Here is a 22,636-nt window from a genome sequence, read left to right as displayed (position 1 = left end):
GACGGAGGAGGGGGGGGGGGAGCGGCGGAAGAAGAAGCTACCTGCCTCGCAAATTTCTTTTTCTTCAAATTAAAAGGAGTATGACAAATGAAAAGTATGTCAATTAGGAAACGGACTGACGAAATGCCTCCACAATCAATATACGCGCTCGATTGATTGAGCAATGACGTGGCTTGAAATGTTCATTTAGATGTACAGATATAGCAAATTGATATATGTTCGTGACTTGCAGATAGTACGTACTAAAATTGGCGCATGTCACGTGCAACGCCAGGGTTCATTAATATTACATAAAACGATCATCTCTTTCTCTCTCCCTCTCTCCTCCTCCCCCCTCTTTCTCTTTCGTTATATTATTAATTGCAATTCACCCATTGCTATGGCAATTGCTCAACGTGCACTTCATGTCCATGCGTTACATGTAGTGAATCCTTTCTTTAACCATCGTGAACGATTGAGTGTAATGCAAAAATTTGTCCAATAAAAAATTAAATACTTATAGTTAAAATTTGGAAAAGTTACCGTGCGTGTCAAAGCAGTCAACAGCATTTCTCATGCTCTTTTTATTTAATCAAAATACCACGTAAAGAAATAAATCAACCGTGAAAGAATTTTAATTGCGACATTAAAACAAAACTTCATACGTTATTTTAATATATGTTTCAATATATGTTTTTGCATGTCCTGTTAATTCTGAGAATAAATTGTATTAAGATTACGATGGGAATATTATTTTTATCAAGTTCGAACGTTAAGTTCGGGATTGCTTGGTTAACGAACAGAAAGCAGAAAGAAAGAGAGAGAAGAGAAGATATCAGAGATCAAGAGGAATTCAAACATCGATAAAAATAAAAGCAGAGAAAGACGAGAGCAAGTTGACGACAAATGTAAACGAGCCGGAGACAAATAGGCTGCACGCCGGCGATGCCCGTCGTTAATTCATCCGCGCGCAAAGTTAGAGAAAAGAAACTCTCGCCGATGCCGGCCTGGCGATTCGCTATTATCCACAGCCGCGGGCTGTTTAGAGAAATCATTTCGTGCGCGAGCGACGATGCAACCGCGTCCCGCCGCGTCCGTGATTCTAATGAGAGGCACACTCTCGGCGGCGCGGCGCGGCGCGCGTACCTATAACGTATGATTTATGACGCGATTATATAATGTCGATTATTACACGACGGTGGTGTATCGATACACTATAAATTGATATAGCCGCGAAGCACTCATGGAGGCACCGATAGGCGATGCGCAATTATTGCATCCGCACGGCGCTCGCCGCGGATTTTGCAAACAGGTGCTCTCGTCGTGCCGGCAGATCCTAGTCTCGTCAAGGATCGGAGCGTCAAGGCTGGATCGGCTGGATCTTGCGTAATCTTTCGTGGAAAAAAAAGCTCTCCCTGATGGACGCGATCAATAGATAACGCGTGACTTTCGTTCCATTTTAGGCTTTTTAGAGCCGCAGAAAATACCCACGACTCAGCCCAGCTGGCTTATACGCTCCGTGCCGCGACGTTTTTGCATGACTGTTCATTCGGGCCGCGTACATATCGATGATATATCATGTGTGATGACTAATACTTAAAAATTAGACAATTTGAATGAAAAGTGCAACGTGCAGGACCATCGGTGCACCGGTGGTGCGATACGAAATTTGCCAAGGTATAGGATTTTATCGGCGTTAACAACGATCGTTCTGGAATCGCGTGTAACGTTCAAAGATTCGACATTATGACAGGTGCTATTTGATCGCATCTCGTTCGTGAGCATAGCGAATGGCACGCTCGCGTTGGTCCGGGCGAAGTTAAGTCTGACAGCTTCGGACTCGCCGGGCGCGCGATCACTATCTACACATCGACCCGCGTCGATGCGTGTCATTTAACGTTCTGTACAGACGACAAAGCGGCGACTTCGCTTCGGAAGGAGGGAACAAAGCTCGGAGGCAGCACGCGCGTCAGCGTGAAACAATTACCGCCACCATGCACGCGTGACTGCCACTACGCGAAATATCTCCATCTGCGAATAGCCTTGAGCGCGTACCAGCCCCGGTCGCGCTCTTTCAACACGTGCGTCCTGGACACGCACAAATAATTTCCTGGGCAATCAACGCGCCGGAAACCTAACCAATCGACGCGTATCCAACGACTTCGCTTACTTCTCGACCTTGATTGGTTAGGCTGCTGTGACTGGGGTGTGACTTTTCGGGGGTCGCGAAGGGGCTCCCGCACGCCGTGAGGGCTTCCGCCAGGCAGGGATCCACCTGGCCCCCGGGGCAACTACGAGCAACCGTGGCGATCGTTAATTTCATTAGGGGGATGATTTTAGGAGTTTAGCTGCCTCTATACAAAGATGGTGGACGCGCCCTCCATTCGAGGGTCTCGCCTGCTGAACAATAATAAGAGTGGCATTCACACCTCCTCGACACTTCCGAAGGTTTGGAAGCGATCAGCGTATTTTTCTCTCGGCGCTGTGCCACGTGATCTAGATTTGAATTAAACTCACTTTTCACGAGCGTATGTTTAGTTAAAACGCAATATTTCCGGCAAATGCGCGAGGGGTGTAGATTATTATCGTAATCTGCCAATCTGCCGTCGCAGGTAAAATCGAATGTGCGAATAAAGAACGCGACGATTAATATCCGCTAGCTCAGCGAGAAGTGCTCAAAGTGGAGATATTGAATATAGAAAAGATCAAAAGAACCATTAAAGTCGTATGACTCTGTGTCGTTAGCTGGCCTTCTTCGAATGATTAATTACTTTTGATTCTTCTCACGGCTGTGCTGCGTGGATAATAAATTAATCCGTGCAAATTCGCTTTGTAGAACACGTGTTGCCTTAAGTAAATTAGCAAATACATAGCGAAAAGATCTTTCGGATGCGCATTCATAAATCGAAAGTAATAATTTTCGAGATAAAAGTACGGTCGTGAATATTTTTTTTCCAAAACTAGTGTGTTAATCTTAGCTCACTTTTTTCGAATTACAACACGATTCGCGAAATCTTTTTTTCTCAAAAACAAATATCGGCCTTCGAATTGTTTCGCTGCCGCACGATCGACTGTTTTTCAAGGCACGTACGTAAATAAACGTATGTACGTAACCAAAACGATGATTCGCAGATCGAAAACTCGTTGCTAACTGGTTCAACTGTTGTAGCTGTACGATACGAAATTTCGTAGAGCGTCATCGTTAGCGAAAGAATCCGTTCGTCCTCGATACTTCGTGGCGAAGCTAAACTGGAGCACGTCGCCGTCATCGTCGTCGTCGAGTGACGGAGCCAAGGTAAGCCGCGATAATTGTATAACCGGCTTCCAAGAAGCGGAACGCGTTCAGCTATACATCGATATATAGATATATATTATATATATCGTCGCCGTAACTGTCGCCGATTCGGAACGATACGCGATCGAGAGCAAGTGTACGAGACTTACATCCTGTCACCTATAGAAAGTTACCACAAATGAGTTTTTAGATAAATCCGATTCCACGAAAAAATTGAGGATATTTCGAATGAGCAAAGTTAAAAGAAGAAACATTGCAAATTACGTTACTTGCCTACGATATAAATTATTAGACAAGAATCAAAACGTATGTTTAATATTTTATATGCAGTTTAGATACTTAAATAATATTGTATCCAACGTTGAATCTCACGCGTACTTCGTACCGGTTTTGGAAAAAAAATGAAAAGATTCACAGGGAGGAAAAAGAAGAACACGCGAGACGTGGAGAGAGAGAGAGAGAGAGAGAGAGAGAGAGAGAGAGAGAGAGAGAGAGAGAGAGAGCGAAGAAGAAGAAAGACAGAGGGAACGGTTGCGGAGAACGAGAAAGAGGAACGGAATAGAGAAAAGGACCGGGGCCAAATAAGCCGTCGCAGGACGAGTAACGAGGCATATAATAACCCTCGGTGACATTCGAACAAACAGCCATCTGTAGGTAATACCCCTGTGGTGAGGAACGCCCCGAAAACTACACCCCGCCAAGAAATTACAATGACAATAAGCGAAATCCGATCCGCCCGCGGGCACGCACTGTATTTCTTTTTTTTTTCTTTCTTTCTTCCTTGTCGCCTTCACACCTCCTCTCGCAGCGCGTACACGCACGATTCCACGCGTCCCCGGGTTCTCGGCCATTGTGCGACACCGACGATCCGGAGAAGGCGAGAGGAATTAAACGTTGAAAACGAGGGTCGTCGCGTAATACGTTTGTGGGCCGTACGCGTATGTGGGCTCTAAAAGTCTCGTTGTTTCCTACAATCATACATTTCCTAAATGACGCCGCTAAATCGCAGTATCGATGTAACCGGAGATCCCCGCTCTACCGAGTTTAATACTCGAACTATACTAAAGCAATCGAAATGACTGTTTTGTAATTTTTTTTTACCAAACAACGGCATATCCTCTAAAATTTTTCGTAACTCTTTTGTTGCAATATATAAATAAATTAATCAATTTACTTTTTCCCTACCTTTCCCTTTAAAAAAAAAACTATACATAGCACACATATTTTAGTAGAAACAGATCTACGTTAATAATTCTAGTGTTTGCATTAACGCAATCGCAGAGCTTTCACAAAATATTGATTTATCTCTCCTTGCATTTACTGCGGAGATAGTTTCACGGACATGAAAAAAATCCTGGCCACCTCCGCCATGAAATGTTCTAAAAATTGGGGCGTCAGGATAAAGTTAAACCAAATCACGTTCCTCTCACTTTGGTTTCTAACGTGCGCGCTCGCGCGGGAGAAAGCGCGCGGCACTTTTGACTCTCCTCGCGGCCGGAGCGGACGAAAATTGCCGCTACCATATTGGGCGGCGCGGTACGATTTCGTAATTAATTCATAGATCGAAAGTTACATATATTTCAGCCACATAGGTGTAACCTCCAGGACAAACTCTCGGGAGTCCTCTCCGCTCAGTTCATTGATCGGACGCGGATCGGGTCTTGCTCTCGGGTGAGCGTGATACTTTCGCAAGACGCTGGCCGCAATTCGATCTCGCACTGGCACGAGCCAACGATACGAGAGGCGTACTCCGCACGCGGAATTGGGCATGGTACAAGTTTCCTTATAATCTGCCTCCACCGCGATCCGTAACACATCCTCCCTCTCCGCGAAATTCGCTCGAAGTTACGCAATCGCGAAGTAACGCGTCGCGGTCGTGCGGAGTCTTACGTGCGGAATTTTATTCGCGCAATGTGTTGTCATCAAAACACATTTGGATCGACAGAAATTTAAGCCTATGGTCGCTATTATTATTTTTGGTTAGATATCTTTCCTGCCACATCGGGATCTGTAACTTTGTGTCACGCTATATTTTTGAACTGAAAGCATATTATATCTTTTAGCTCAAAGCATGTGAAATCGATATTTCAGACAAAGACAGATGAACAAAAATAAAGTAAAAATTATTTTAGTAATATATTCAAGTTTAAAGAAATGTAATTTCAGAAATGACTAAATCGCACTGAGAACGCTGTTTATTCCTCCGGTATAACGACAGAGAATTAAATAAAAATATTCATCCACAGATAAGTTTCGTGAGGAGCGAGTAAGAATTCCATTTTATTACATGGTATTATACATATTTTGCAACGTGATATTAGAAAAAAATTAGACACTCGCTATTCAGATTTATATCTCGATGATTCATCTTTAAGTATAGGTATAGAGGATAATCTTACACAAAAAACATTCCGAGAAAGAAGAACCGGGAGTTAAAACCTGAACTCGTGCACGCGAATCCGTAGATAATTCATCGCGTTGCGATTCAATGCGACGCTCTTCGATAATTCTGCTATTCGCGAATTCTTACGATCTCTTTTGCGGTCGATCGATATTACGAGAGAAACGGCCGCTCGCATAAGAACCCACCGGAGCGTTGCTTTTACACGCGTAAGAGGGAGGAAGAGAAAAAAAAGAGACGACCGTAGGTTTATTTTCACAAACGGTTAGAAATTTGATCACTTGCCCTTGACACGACGGAGAGCGAGAGAGAGATAAATTCTAATTAAGGGCGACAAGTCCCGGCTGGTGCGGTTACTTTATATTTCCGGTCGCGCAGTGGCCGCTTTATGTCTGGATTATGCCGGCGCCACGCTATTTCGAGGCGGCGTGCGTTGCACTTTATGCAACGCGTAAATTTACCCCCGTGGAATAAATTCCGAATCGAACGATCCCCGCGATATCGGGGCAGGACACTGGCTTTGTGTTACGCGCGGCGTAAAATTACAGGTCGAAACGCGCAGGGTATCCCTGCCAGAGGTACGTTAGACCTCTCTGTTGTTGTCGCGAGATCTGCATCTGCAGCGTAAAGCAGCATCAGCATCCTCTTGTCTCCTGAACTTTCGACAAGTAACCGGCGCGATCGCTAATAATTTCGCGACTGAACGAGATCCGCAGACAAAGATGGAATATACGGAGATAAGTATTTTTACTTACTTTTTAATAGCGGCAGGTCGTTCATGAACCCTCCATCGTCCACATTTGTGTTCTAAAACACAAAAAAATAATTCGTATTGAATCTAATATTAAGTTAACACTTTCTTTTATCTATAAATATTCTAATTTTGAAATAAGTCTTTAAAATAAAAAGATGGATAAAACTCGTACATTGCCTCTACGTGAAATGAAACATTTCAATGTGATATTAAATCGTTTTATATTAAATATATGAATATGTTGTGTAATTCTTTTCAAAGGAATAACTTATCTACCTGTAAAATTAATGAGTCTATATATTTAATTCTACCATCTAATTTAATTTTTCAGAGAATTCTTTAATATTAAATCCCTTACATCACAGCATGATGCTATTTAACATTGAACGCTGTACAATTCAAGAAGAATTGATTGATTGATTGATTTATGACCCAGAGAAGAGTTGATTGACTGGAAATGATTGATCTGCGATTCGGAGAAAGTGCGCAGTTTATGCATCCAAAATATATTTTCGTTATGTAGACGTTTCAAAAACCTGCCTATATCAAAAAATAGATATAAAAATATTTTACATTATTATATCGAGAAATACATTAGTTATTTCTTTCTCACGAATATTTTTGCGCACAACAACCTAATCGACTACCCGGTACGTGCTTGTTCAAGACAAAGAAAAATGTTTTCAACCACAGCAAAGTACGGTATGTTTCGCAGCATTCCGTCCAGCATTGTAACAAGCGTCTGACATTCTATTTAACGAACGCTGAAACTTTTGATGTTAACATAAATGCTTCTGCCTGCTGTTTTGTGAAAACGACAAATTAATCCAGAAGGAATCGAGAAACATTCATTTCGCGAATTAATCACGATAAAGATAGATAATTCGAAGAGCTAAAAAAAACATTAGCTTTTTTTTCGACTTTCTCCAATTTTACATCTTGATAATTGTCTAGAATCTGCTAAAATAAATTCCACTTAAAATTAAAAAAAAATACGACGTTTTGCTGCTTGTCATTTCGCTTAATCAATTATTATTTATATTATATCTTCAAAAATGACGAGAGACGCTTCAAACGTCGTGCGCGAGTCGGGGCTGTGATCGAAAAGCGGCCCGCGCAAGATCGTGCGGAATTTCGGAGTATATCTTCGGCAATCGTAACACCTCCGTTTGCGGAAACATCCTCGGCGGGCGGGAACATCGGTCGTCGGCAGAGACGCGTCGAGGGATGATAATAGAGAAAATAAGTTGCGATTACGTACATCGTCGCTCACCTGGGGGTCGTCAACGAGGCTGCTGTGCAGAACGAGGTCGGTCTGGTCGAGGCCCGGAGGCGGTAGGAGGGCGTCAGGACGGCGTACGGCGCCATACTCGACGCCCCTTCCACCGCCGCCACCGCCGCCGCCGCCGCCTCCGCCGCCGCCGCCGCCACCACTACTGCGTCCACCGTCGTACGGGAACGACGCGTGCATGTTCGTCTGAAATCAGAAACGACGTTTCAATCAGTGTGATATCTATCGCCGGACCGGCAGCCTCCTCTTAACGCGGTCGAAATTATTCCTTCGCAAGTAATCCTCGATTTTATCTGATCAGCGCGAATCTAAATCGTTGAATCAGGAATCAACAAATTCTTATTATTCGCAAAAGGAATTTGCGAAAATTCCGCATAAGCAGTTTGCTGATTATAATTTCATGCTGAATACATTTCGAATACTTAGAGTACTTCTTGATGGATTATCATGAAATATTAAGTCGAAAGAAGGTTAAACTTTTAGCAAAATAAAAATTAAATCCTCATCTTTAGACAGAAATTATATCTCGTAGAAGAGAATGCGCTGATTTCTTTTAATTCGCACATTTTAAAGACAATGATAAAAAATTGTCCATTATATTAAGAATACGACGACACGACATACAAAATCTCTTGAATTGCGGGGCATCGATCATAGATTTCTGCATGGACTCGTCCTCCTTACAGTCGAGTCAAGTTTAGAACCATGACAAGTGGAAGAAGTACGCGAAAGCGATTGTTTCGAAGACGATAGTTCATTTATTATCAGATCGATGCGGTCCATTTCAGAATGTCGTTTCAAAGCGTGTGTGCAGTGTGAAACTAAAAACCTAAGAATACAACTGCTAAGTTAAAGCTGTAAAGTCACAAATTAGATGTAAACTGATGCAAATGCAAACGTTTTTATGCATACGTATTCGTATGAAACGGAGATATTATAATATGCGTACGAGGAAACGCTGAAAACTGAAGTCAAAGTTAACACGGATGGAATCTGATTCGATAATCGTTAATTAGTTTCGCGGGGGGAGGGGGCGGCTGCACGACGCGCGCGGTGATAGGTGGTAAATAGGTAAAGGCCGGAGGTCGACAACGAGAAGTAAAAGGTTGCCGTGTCCACGAGGGGAGGGGGAGGGGGGGAGGGAGCAAAAATTGCCTCGGTTACCGGTACATAACGGATCCGTGACGGGCAGCAATCCCCGACGTCCTGCGTGATGATTTTGTGTACTGTATTTAGGACGATAATGAGAGGAAAACAGTGAGCCATAACCGCGCCGCCATTAGCGAAACATCATCCGCAATTAGCTGCTATAGGCACGGCATATAAATTACACGTCTATTGAATATTTACACATTCTTATTCATATTTATTATTGAATGATACGCAGTCGCATTTTTGCATAACGACCGCGTAACAGTTAGTTAATAATAACGAGGCGTACGAGTCTACTACTTGGTTCGTATTGATTTTGATTTTTGTTGCACGAAATTCGATCGTTTATTTTGATTACGCGTACACATCTGCGAGGTCTATGCAAAATCATAAAAACAACCGCCGTTAATGTATAAAGAATATTGATGTACGTGATTTTACGAATCAATGGCTTTTCGTTGGTTTACGTTATGTATATTGCCAAACATGTCAGTGTCTCTATCTGTCAGATAATGATATTTGATCATGATATCATATTTTTACTGCAAAAGATAATCCGCAAAATAAAAATCGAGTTTAAAAATTGCAATTGTTTTATTTGTGTAAAATGTTTTATTGTATGTACAATAATAAAAACGAATATTTTATGAAGGTTATAAAAAAAATATCAATTCGAAAAATATCAGACGAAAAATTGATGAAAAAAATAAAATAGTTATTAAATTAAGGATTGCCTTTTACTGCAATTACATATGTAATGTCCACGTCGTGAAGAAATCCGATCAATCCGAAAGGCACGATAAAAGTGAACAAACAGGAAAAAAGTGCTTTTTTTTTCCAAATTTATAAGGTCGGCGTACGCGCAATGTTTCGCGGTTAGAACAACAGGAAGATATTAATCTACCCTTTCAGGTAACGGAATTACTATCCCGTACGTACTTCAACATTCGCGCTGCTCACTCTCGCCAATCTCGAAAGGAGAGGCGGATGACGATGACTCGTCGAAATATAACGCGTATTGCATGTACGCCGCATTGTCGCGCTGTAACTCCAGCTCCAATGTGTGCTCCATTAAACGGTACCCACGGTGAAAATGATCGGCGATATCGCGCGCGGCACCTCTGCACCGCGCGCGTGTTCGGCAAATTACGAACAAGTGGCGGCTCTACGATCTCCTCGGCAAGATTCTATCTCTTATATAGGCTCGCAGCGAATTTTCTTCATCGGTCTTCATTTGTAGCTCCGTTCCGTGAAGCGGGCGCAATTTACCTCGCACGCCGCGTCGCGTCGCGTCGCCGCACCAGGTCGGCATGTAACACGGTTTTCAATGGGAGGCGAGTGGATGGTCGCGCGAAGCGGACGCGCGTAAAGGATGACGGCAGGAATCCTCGCGCTATAAAAGTTCTCTTATGTCATCGATAAAGACGAGCGAGAGAGGCTCTAATGGATCCCGCCGATCGCGTAATTACTCGCGTTATTCTCCACGATGAACATGGGCGGCTGCAGTTTAAAGTTGCTTCTTAAAGTAGATACGCCTATCGATGTGCGCGAAGTGCTTCAGAAGAAAGTCGCGAGACCTTCCTTCGACGAGAAAGGCAGTAACTTGATTGAATGTGGAATTTTTCGAAACAGTTGCTTTCGCCTTTAGCACCGATTCTGCTCCGTTAAATGGAAAATAAACTTTTTAACTCTCTTATTTCTTATACAATTGTCTCTAAATTTTGGAGTATTTAGTTTTTAAGAATCACGCACTTCATTAGATCGTATAGATATTTTTTTATACGTATACAAATGCATTTAATATATAATAATTTGATTGTGTGAATGAAATCTTTTTGAACAAAATTAATTTTATTTCTAGCAGCAGGTAGTGCTATTTTTAGCACCTGATTGTGTCATTAAGTTGTCTAAATTTTTTTATAGACATTACTTTTGTCATGTAATTACAAAAAAAATTTGGGGTATTCAGATATAATTTCAAATTTTAGAATATTTAGGTTTTAGAAATCACGCATTTGCCAAATCATAAATATACTTATGATACTTTCCTTTCTTTTCGACTTAATAGAAATCGTAGTAATCTATTAAATGCAGAAATAGAAATTTCAATTCCGCTTGAGAGCAGACGAGGGCAAATGATTCCTATTTATTTGACGATATGGTACAGAGATTTCTTTTCATATATAAACGCCTGTGTACAGGTACGACACGGGGAACGATAAGCGGACACGATGCAGGGACCAAGTGCGAGGCTTCTAGGAAATCGAGAACAAGGCGGATATATGCTGGGAATCTTAATCACGACCACCAGGGCGAGAAAAACTGGCGATTTTATCCAGACTGCGAGTCGCTCCGTGTCACAAATACGGTTATATCACGAGCCCTTGCCATTATTGTTCTACATCTTTCCTACGCGAGCGTCGCGGCGCAGAAGAAATCACCGCGAGCGAGTTTCTCCGATTTCTTTGCTAGATTGTCTCCCCAGTCCCCTCCCCCTTCCCCGTTGCAAACCACCGCCCTGTCGTTTAGATCGACGTGCGACATATATACGATAAAGGAGGGATGAAAAAAGGCTCACGAACGGTACTGAATTCCTCGATCGAGGGACAATCAACGTTTCTCGCGTCGCGTCACTTCGGATATACATGCTCACGTCGATCGCACATTCCGCGGGCGTGCATTCTGCCGCTCGGCGAATGATGTACATCCTAATTACGATCAGCTGATTAATTAAGCTGACGATTTAGGAAACCTTGCACGCGAATCAACAAAAAAGTTATTGATATAACAAGTGTTTCACTGTAATTGCAATTATCGAGAGAAACGGCCATTATTCAGTGACGATAAATAGTTATCACTGTTCAGAAACTTCAACTTTTCCTTTTTCGCGAGATCAGCGAGATTTCGCTTAATTGAAAATTGATGCCCGGAACGTTGCACTCGCTGTGAACCCGTTGGATTTGTAATCCGAAGAAGCGGGACAACACCGGCGCGCAATCAACAACGCTTGCTTTTTAAGCGGCCGACCGCGCGCGCGTCAGGCCGAACGTCAATTTTAACCATCCTTCCAATCGGGAAGAAGATTGGCCGCCGCGCCGTCGCGCGTTCGTTTTAGGTCTGCCGTTTTCACGAGATCGAGGCTACTCGATCGATTCATCATTCCTAACGTGTATACGGGGGGGGAGGGAGGAAGGGAATGTTGCGTGTGTGGATTAGCAAATATGCCTAATGAGCTCGATATGATCGATAGCGTCGCTATTTTGCGGTGGGAAATCGTTCGGCAGATGCGAGAGAGAGCATTAAGGTCATGACTGTCCGAATCCGCGTCCGCGTGATTAGGAGGTCGAAAATTATACGCTTTATGTCGCGTCCGTCCTGAGAGGCGGCCGCGGCTTCATCCAGGAAACTTTCACGGGAACGAAAAAAAGGCGCGCGCGCGCGCGCGCGGCGCTAATTAACGTGCCTGGAACCGCTTTCTGGGCTCTTGTATTGACGAGTATTCGCGATAGTTATACATTGATGTAACCGTGCCGTGCCGGGCTAATGAGATGAAATGTGATCGCCTTTCTCTCGTTAAACGCTCCGGTAAAATAAAATCACGTATCGCCACGTCGCGTACCGTAACGTCGATACTGATAAATGACGGCGGTATCGGATCGAACCGCAAACCCGACGGACAACGGGCGATAATATGCCCGCGTCTGCATTCTTGTACGGCGATATATCTCTTATTGCGTAATTCCTTCGCGTTGTGGAGATACAGTTATAAATGTATATTATTTACGTCGCGCGCGGGAACGTAAGCGGGAAGCGCATTGCGAGCGTTCGGAATTGTGGGGATATTTATACACGTTTCTCCCGAAGAGGATAGAATGTCGTGTAAAAATATAAAATTATAATTAGAAACGTGCTGACTGAAAACGTGGAAATCGAACACCTTTTCCGGATTCTATTGTCGCATTTGTATAAAGAACGCGCGACAATATAAGCGGGAATACCGTAAAAATAAGTGGAAAGTCTTTCTTTCTGTGTTGCACAGTGAGATTTGCCGAAGTTGCTCGTAATTATCGTAATGCAAGTCATTTGCAGCAAAAAGTGGGTGACTCGATGCGAAGGTGACCCGTTGTGGCGAAAACGATTTTTATCATTTGTATGTAACGTAAGAAGCATAAAATAGTCTTAATCTTCTAATATGAGGGGCAAAATTTCGTTTTGAATCAGTCATAATATAAATATAAAAAGATATTTTAGCGATTCTTTCTTCATCAACAACTGATTTTTACGAGTCATCGGCTTTAATGATTATCTTATAGATTTCAACTAGTGAATTGAAGAACGGAGTAATCAAGGCTCTAAAGATTTTATTTAAAAAAACTCCAAAAATTAAAAAATTCCTTATAGACATTTTGTGCACCGTGCGATACTTATGGCTACTTTGGAGGTGATGTATAAAATTCGCTCGAGTCTTCGTACTTAGAGCAACGTAAATTCACCCCGTACAATTCTAATCCGACTCCCGTTTTGTTCGCGTCGGCCGATTAAACGGCACGGCCCTTAACTCTTTCTAGCAGCGAAGGCGCAACAATGGTGCCGATTTCTCGAATCCAAATCCCTTTTAGTCGAAAGGCTGTCACAAACGTTACTCCCTCGAGCATAAATGCTAAAGGACGCTAAAGCGCCTCCCTCCCCCTGAGTCGCACAATGAAACGCAAGGGGAGGACACGACGGAGGCGCATCACGTTCTCAAGGATAAAGCTATTGGAATCGGTCGATCCACTCGGTTGATTATTGGCATTGTGGTCGCTTCCAGAAGCGCGCTCCGTTTCGTTCATGTCGCGTTTGAAGATGAGACAGAAAAAGAATAGCAAAATCCGTAGATTTTTTTCGAATCTACGACTTCATAATATCTTCTTGTAAAAAAGAAATATGATTTTACCAAGGATCTCACTTTTATATTAATTCCAGCAATTACTGTAAAAGTTACGGTGAAATCCTTAGATTGTTTAAAGCAGAAGGTATATATATAGTAAGTATATATTTTACAGAAAGTATATATTTTTAAATATATAGAATTTGTATTGAGACATGATTGTATTGATGTACCTTATAAAGAATATTTTATTGTACTCTCTAAAAGTGAATTAGTGGAATTCATTTTCAATGATTTTCAGTATACATCATTTTCCAGTAGTGTACATTGAACTGTGATAAACAGTGACTATTTCAATGTTGTTTCAGTATATCTGATTCAAACAGTGAATATCACTGAAAGACAGAGAATTTCAGTTCTCAAAACTGTTTGACAGTGAAACTCACTGTTTTTTTAGTGGTATTCACTGTTTGAATCCGTATATTACCACTAAAACAACATTGAAATAGTGAACTGCTTATCGAAGTATGCCATTGGAAAATGACATATACGTGAAAATCAGTGATGATTCCACTGATTCACTTTTAGAGAGTATGTTATAAAATATTCATTATTATTATTATCATTCACGAAATATTTTATTTCTACATAAATTTTATATCTGTCATGACAAATAAAAAAATGTTTGGACAACAAGCTGATTTTATTGAAGTCAACTTTGGACAAGGATTTTACGCGCGTATAAAATCATCTACGATTTGCTAATAACAAGACGTGGGTTTGTTCACCCTTTAGGGATACCTTTGGCATCATCTTAGGCATCGCATTGCTTAGCATATTTGCTTCAAAGCAAACGTCCCTGGCATCCTCCCCTAGGGAATGCCAAAGGTCAGCCCAAAATTTAATAAGTAAATTACTTAACGGGGTGCAGCGAACGAAGCATCGCACAAGGGGGAGTTTATTTCGCGGAGATATTGCGGAATTTTGCAAAATTATCGAATCTGTGCGAAAACATGTAAAATGCAGAGCGGTCTTTAGCTGCAAAAAGATAAACCAATTAAGATTTTAATATCGATTTATTTCTTCTTAATATCGCTAGCCGTAATAAATCATTACGGGATATTACTGGCAAACAAATTTAAATTTACAGAATTAGCATATGTTATCGCATTGATATTGTCATTTTACATAATTATAACTTAAGCGCGTGCTCACGTTGCAAAACATTAACGTATGTAGCTGTACCAAATAAGAGTTTAGCGTAAGGAAAAAAAAAGAATTAAACTTTGCGATAAGAAAAATATGAGAAGAAAAAAATATATAAAAAATGTTAATGGTACGAACGCGAATTTGCATCGAGCCGACTGCATCGCTATTTACATCTAATTACGACTGCTCATTAATCGCGTGATCTAATCCACGGATCTAATCAATGATTCTAATGGAGCTGGCTATTACGCGGCGCGTAGTCACACCGGAACGATACACGTATCTCGACGCGCACCGGTGCGGCGGTGAACACCGCCGGCGCGGCGGCGTGCCGATTGTAAGCAACGCCGCGCGGAAGTTTCGCTTGTTCGCTCGTATTGTCGCGCCGCGCGATTTAGTTATCGATATTAACGACAGAAACAACGAGCGGCCCCCGGAAGACGGTCGCGGACGCGACCAGGACGCTCTTAACACTCGAGAACGCCCCAAGTTTCCCTAACTATGACGAACTATGCAAAGGCGCTCCGTGTACGGCTGTGTAGTGGTGGTAGTTTCCGCAAGGCTTTGGGGCCCCAAGACTTCGCCGTCCCGCCCGAATAACCCGAGTGTCTTCCTGCCTCCGAGCGCATCCGAAAGTCACGTCTTACGACGACGGGCACGGAGCGAGATCCCGGTGGATCCTCGCATTCCCCGTCGTTAAAGAGCCCAAGCGCCGAGTTTCCCGTCACGACAAACCGCGCCGCGCTGCTCATTGTCGTCTATTCGTCGTCGTCGCGAGCGTCGCCGCGTTTGTCCGTAGAACTTGCAGTTCTCGTCGTTCTCACAGCCGCTTCGCCGAGCTCGGCGAGACGCTTATCGAGATATCTCGTCGGTTAAATTAAAAATAAATATTCTTTTTTTTTATAACACTCGCGCGTAATCGCGTGTACGGAAGCTCTCTGACGATTTATTAATTTTTGCATAAATGACTGATTGAAAATTCTATCTCGCCATCTCGACAAACGACGTTTAATTTAAATATCATGCTCTCTATAAATATATATTGAAATAATTAAAAATTATTTTAAATTTCTTTCTATCAAGATTTATTGATTTCTTTTTTGTTAAATTGAAGTCACGTTAACGTTAAATTATTAATATTTATGAAACTATAAATATTTAAAAACTCGCCGAAAAAATATTTCTTTTTCACTACAAAACATCTTTTAATTGAATTTACTTTAGATTCTGCAGGGATATGATACATCTTAAGTAGCAGTCATGGCATAACTATTGGTGCGTTAATTGCAAGTATACGCAATTTGTAAATAATTGATTAATTACGTACCAGTTTAGTAAGTATTGCGTTAACAAGCTTACGAACAAGTATTGACACTCTAGATATCAATTCATGCAATCGTCAACATTTCGTAATACACGTCCAGTAATTATATTGCTCGTGACGCAAAAGGCCTTTTACATCTTTTTTCTTGATCTTCAAAGTTGTCGATATTATCTCTTTTCAACGCGTAATGATAGCAGATTTTTTCACTTTTTTGTAACCTGGCTGGCGACCCTCGTTCAGGCTGATTAATTATTATTGACTTCATGCATTAAAGAACTGTGGTAAATAAAAATGGCCATTAAGAACCCGCGCGGCTTATTTACACCTGTTTGAGATATGCACATTTTTTGCCCGTTGTTCAGTAAACTTTTCTCAATACCCTCTCGCAAGTCAATTTCTCAGAATTAAAACTTGTGTAAGTGACATAATATGCGTTAGTTTCCGTATGGGGTGAAGAGGGGGAGGGGGAGGAAATAGAAACAATCGCTATACAAACGGTGTAAAAGTGCGTTATTCCGCAACTAACCTAACTCAATATCGCAGGAAATCGGGAGTGTAGCGTTCTGAGATTTCATTAAAATCGAAGATACCCACCCTACGTACAGGAATGCCCGTCGGCTAGAAAGAAGTAGCCTCGAAGGGGCGCGATGTTTGGGATAATCGATAATCGCGGGAGGGTAGAACGCTTTCAAAAGCCGCCCTCGTATGGCAAGCAGTTATTTTTATATAACTGAAACACTTTTTATACCCTAAAGAATCTATCTATATCAAGTTCAATTCCATTCGATGTTATACCTTTTTGATTACTAACGTAATCTCAACGTCTAAATAGCCGCGCAATTTTTGATAAAAATTTCGTCGAGGTAAAAAATTAATTTAATGTTAAATTTAGATAGCATCTCGTTCGTTTAACGCATCAAAAAATTAATCCCCGAAACATCAGTTATCGCGGTAGTCGCTTGAGTATCCTGGAAATTGTCGAGACTTCGTCAGATTTTAAATGAAGCCAACGTTGAAAGAAAACAACTTTTTCTTGCGATCCGTAAGAAACGTCCGTGCGTGCGCACACGATTGTGTTTTCTTTCTTTGTTGGCGCGTTATTGGGTAACTCGTTCGACGTACAAATTACAGTAGCAATGTACACGGATGTCGCACGTCCGGCCCTCAATCACCCGGACGGAAAATAATCGCGCGCGGTCCTCGATAAAACGCCGACTCGGCAACTCGAGCCTGCATATGGCGCGGACAGATGCTCTCCGCAACAAACCGCTCTTCCGCACCGCTTTCGAGCTCCGAGGAGAGCGCGCGAAACGGACACGGGCCTGAGCGCGAGAGCGGCCGTACCGTCGCACACCTCCGTGTCGAATTTCGTCGAACGTATTTCCCTTTTTTTTCTCCCCCTCCTCCACCCCTCGCGCTCGACGTCACACGACACCTTTGGAAATCGGGCACGGAATGTAATCCGCGATAGAAATGACGGTGGTAACGTGTGCCGGCGCGGTAATTAGGGTGGTGCCGTCGTGAATACCGAGAGCGTGCAAGGTGGACCACAAATACTATTGCTGTAATAATCGCTGGGGTCCCAAAGCCGATCGTACCCGACATCTGGGTATAGTGTTGCCGTAATATACGAGATCGTGAACAAAATCGACCTCCGCGACGGATTTTTAAACAATAGCGTTTCCTGCTTTATCTTAGATTTATTTACGTACAATTAGTTTTATAATTATTGTGTCTAGTGTCATGGTATATATTTCTTTTCTTTAAAAAATAATTTTATCGCTGTTTTATTATATATGAACTGAATCGTTTAAAATTCCATGATTTTTTAAGCAAAATCTTAAAAAGCAACTCATAGCAGCCTGCATTTTTCAATATTTTTTCGCTATATTTTTATATTTTTCTATATTCTTTATTCATTATTATTATTATTCCATATTTTTTTATATTCTTCGCACGAATACGGTCACGAAAATGAATCATTCAAAAATAAACATTACAAATGGAAAAGTGCCGTATAACCAACGAAATTAGATCTCCGTGATACATGCGACAATTAAGTCAAGTATCTCCGAAGAGTAAGACGCGTTTATCGTCCTGTATACAATTTGTCGCGAGAAAGACTTGAAGGACGTATATAGGTTTACGCCGAAGATCGGAAGATTCGTGCTCGGCACGATTTCCAGCCACGTAGGGTGTATTACACGGGGCGGACGACTCCGGTACCGTGGCAAATGCAAATGTCGCGCGAGCACCGCGCGGCCGCAAGGTCCCTCCTGGCCCCCCTCGCGGGAGATCGACGATCGCAATCACCGATGTCACGGCGAGAGGACGACTTATTGGCCGCGACTCCCCTGATAGATCGATACCACGCCCGTCATTACCGCGTCCACCCCGCGAACGTCGCGGAGATACGCCGCGGCGTCCTACAAATAACAACGCCGGGTGCTTTGTTAATGAGGTATCCGGCCGGCCGATACACGTGACCGGATCTCCGTCCGTTTTTTTCATTCCCTTCTCCGCGAACGTGGTACCGGCCCGCGTATGGTGCCACGATTTCCATGCTTCCGCGCGCGCGGTGGATCCACGAGGAAGGAACGCGCAATCTAAGATTACACGCCGCTTACGCTGGCATTTGTTAGAGACACAAGCTTCCTTCGCGGTAACGATCGGTTAAGCCTTGACGAAGCTGAAGATTAAAATTTAATTATACGTATGTGGAAAGTACATATGAAGGGATCATGTTACAACTCATATGTATGATGAAGAAGCTAACTTTTTACTCTTTTAAATTGTTTCGAAATAGGAGAGAATTGTAGTTTAAAACTTTTCCTGAAAATCATATTAATCGTGGGTCAGCATTTTGACGAATTTTATGTGATTTTCAATATTTTTCTTTAATATATACTACAACAAATTTATTGTAGTGCACAAAAAAACAGAGAAAATCACATAAAATTTGTCGAAATACTTATGTTGTCCCACGATTAACATGATTTTCAGGGTAAATTTTAAAAGAAAATTCTCTCCGTGTATATTTAAATAAAAAAAGATAAGAGGCTATATAATAGATTAGAATATATACATTACGTAATTGGGTATAATATGCATGTATACAATTTAATAAACATAATTCATATAATTCATATTGTAATTATAATTGTAATACGTAATTATAATATGAATATAATTTAATAAATATATAATTCATGTGATTGTCGCTTAATGAAACAATGCGCATTGTATTGAATACTTCAAATATCGTACTTTCACATACGAATCGAATTGTAGTTCTAGCTTATACGCCACTTAAGTACAATTTTTCTCTTCTTGTATTAAATACACAACATTGCAGATTTAATAGCATCTAAATAAATTTGTCAAGAATCGCGATCAAGTAACGTTAAATTTACAGCGTTATTTGCACGATGATCGTTATTTTAATTAACGACATAAATTTCAATATTATATGAATCGGGGTCTTGTCACGTTATATTCAGCGATGTGCAACGAGAAATCTGGCCTTCTTATCGCGAGCATTCCAAGCGCGTTTAGTTCCTTTCGGACGCTTACTATTCATATAGAGATTTTCAACGATTATAATTTATTGTATAGAGTGTTTGTAAAGTATCAAATTCATTCAATAAATCAAAAATTTACAATCCCAAACGCTCTCTAGTCTGCGCTCTTCACCATCAGCGACATTTCAAAATTTAATGCGCAATTAGCAAACGAGCCTTTGATCCTTCGGAAAAAAACGCGAAGCCTTCCTTTTTTTGACAACAAATTAATTGAATGCAAGTTCTTTCCTTGGCACGGCCGAGGCTCCGTTCGAGCTCACAACAAAAAGTACAATAAATATTTAATTTTTTCAGTTCGAAGAACACTCGCTTGATCAGCTATATGGCAGTGTATCGGCAATGAGCGAAACTGTCACGATGCACCACGGCGAAAAAAAATACAAAAAGGACATGCATACAGGCATGTAAACGCAAAAAAAAACTCAAGTCTCGAATGTTTAATGTAGCAACATGACATTGGTGTCTGTCGGAAGAACGCGCAAGATTGATTATGCATGGATTACGTAAGCCGCTGAACAAATCGTTACGAAGGGTCAAAGGATTAAAGAATGTAAAACTGCGTATCGGTCGTATCACATGCGTATCTGTCGCCTATGTTATACCCGGCTGTATAATATTCTTTTTTGCAGTTGACTATATTTTAGAGTTGATTATACCGGTAGCCTTGTAGCGCGCGTGCCTCATTAGATTATTCATACCGAGTCGTTAGACATTATCCGAGTGTTTAATTTATCCGCGAAAAACATTGCGGTCGTTTTCATGTAAAATTGTTTCAATCTTACACGGATGCTGCCTTTCCTCCTTGTATAGGACATCGTTTTCTATTGTAGCGATTTTTCTATCTGCAGATTCGCGTGACACGTACGTTTTTTACAATTATGCGAAATTTTACAATATACATCCCGTACATTTTTTTATGGATTTTTTTACCTTTAAGACCCGGTTTTTCATTTAATAAAATTGTGTCTTGCTATGATTAATCATCAAACTGATGGTTTTATAGGAATAATTTTAAAACTATAATTACAAAACCATCTGTTTAATGATTAATCATAGATATCAAATCACAATTTTCACATCATAAACAAATAAGATATTTAGATTAAATACCTGATAAAGATTAACTCTTGGAAAGTTGTCGGGAGGAACTCAAGTTTTTCTAATCCGCGTCATAATGTGTTGCATGCATTATTAAAACAATATACGTGGCTGTTTATTATGAAGCAGAAATCTAATGATCGATTTAAACAATTTCCAAATCATATTACGTGCCGAATGCATTATTAGAATAATTCGTGACTGGTTATTCGTGATATTATATTCGTGACGAGATAGAAATCGATTTAAACAGTTTCCGTGAAATCCTTTTTTTGCGGTCAATCAGCGTATTCTCGACGGGAAGGCATATTTTAAGCACTTACCACGTGAATCCCCTCGGTGTCTCTCCTGAGATCGCCGCTCCTCTGGCCCGCGGTGACGGCAGCGCTCAGGTGATTGTAGTGGTGCTGGTGCAGCGTGTTGAGCGTTTGCGTATAAGGATCGCCGACGAGGTAATCCAGGTGTTGCGGTTGGCCGAGGCCGGGATGCTGGGGGCTAGCGGGCGCATGGTGATGCGAGGGAAACGGGGGTGGAAAGTAGGGGGGTTGGAAGTCGGAGGCGGTCGGCAGCGAGGCGCCCCCGTGGTGGGGCATGCCGCCCCCGTTTCCGTTTCCCCGGTGTCCGTGGTGATGGGCACCGGAATAGGGCGACGAGTTCCCGCCGCCCAGCGAGGAAATGCCCCCATGACCAGTCAGACGGTCCTGCGGAAAAAAAAAAAAAAATACGATATATACTTAATTGTCGAAAAGAATATTCTAGTAAATATGTAGATCCGAGCGTCGTATTTCGAGGATACACAATTAATATCTTGCGATAGAGACAACTATTCATAATGATTCTATTGAGTGTTAAGGAGGATTTGAAAGGAGTTAAGGACGTGCAACGCCACGAAGAAACGAGGAAGCTGTAACTTCTATTAATCCAACAGATTGCGTGGACGTACTATTGATTGAAGCGACGCTATAAAATTCCACTTGAAGCTTCCTCAAGCGCACATTATATCCCGCTGAAACTTCGAAACTTTTTCTTACGACTTTCTGCCTGGTTCGCTAATGGAGATAAGCATTTTGTCACCGACGTTTCCGATTGTAAAATAGCCATCGTTTCTTTTTTTGTAAATCGGCATGCCTTTGACAGAAGCGCCGGTGTTCAGCGAGGCTGTGTTTCTCATTTACCGCGAAAGATATCTGATGTGAGATAAGAGTTCTCGTTCCTGTTTATAGATGTACCAAAATAGGTTGTAATATCGCGTTAAGTTTTGCTACTAGGAAAGTCCGAGAGGTTAATCAATTAGCTTCGGCGAAACAGAAGAAAATGAATCTCCTTCCATTTACAAGATCTACGTACAGTCGCCCGGCGTAGGATTCACTTCTCGCGGCGGTAATTACAGACTATGTACAACGTACATCCGATCCATCCGAGATAAGAGATACGTCACACACATCACGTGTTGCATCTGATGCGAAAGGGTTAAGCATCGCGCATTAGCCAGAGCGGACCGAAATTACATGGCAACCAACATAGCAACGGACAACACAGTAACGCACGGAAATTTCCTCCATCCGATTAAATCTACACGTTATCTTGTGGTTTATTTAGAAAACACCTGTTTCAATAATTTTGGATAGCTTCCAGAATAACTTCCTAGCTTTCGTTATTTCATATAAGCTATTATATAATAA

At 41.7% G+C, this 22,636-nt stretch overlaps 1 protein-coding gene across 1 annotated transcript in view; it reads right to left on the bottom strand.

Annotated features, from left to right (window-relative positions):
* Positions 1 to 22,636, bottom strand: part of LOC105453955 (transcription factor AP-2-epsilon) — a 57,977-nt gene that overhangs the window by 29,982 nt on the left and 5,359 nt on the right. The window contains 3 exon segments of the mRNA XM_011696254.1: positions 6,431 to 6,482; positions 7,691 to 7,906; positions 21,278 to 21,655. Of these exon segments, the coding sequence (XP_011694556.1) occupies positions 6,431 to 6,482; positions 7,691 to 7,906; positions 21,278 to 21,655 (646 nt within the window).

This window comes from Wasmannia auropunctata, unplaced genomic scaffold, assembly GCF_000956235.1.
Source record: "Wasmannia auropunctata unplaced genomic scaffold, wasmannia.A_1.0 LD335990.1, whole genome shotgun sequence".
NCBI lineage: Eukaryota > Metazoa > Arthropoda > Insecta > Hymenoptera > Formicidae > Wasmannia > Wasmannia auropunctata.
Note: the sequence above shows the minus strand (reverse complement) of the source record. Positions and strands in the feature narration are given on the sequence as shown.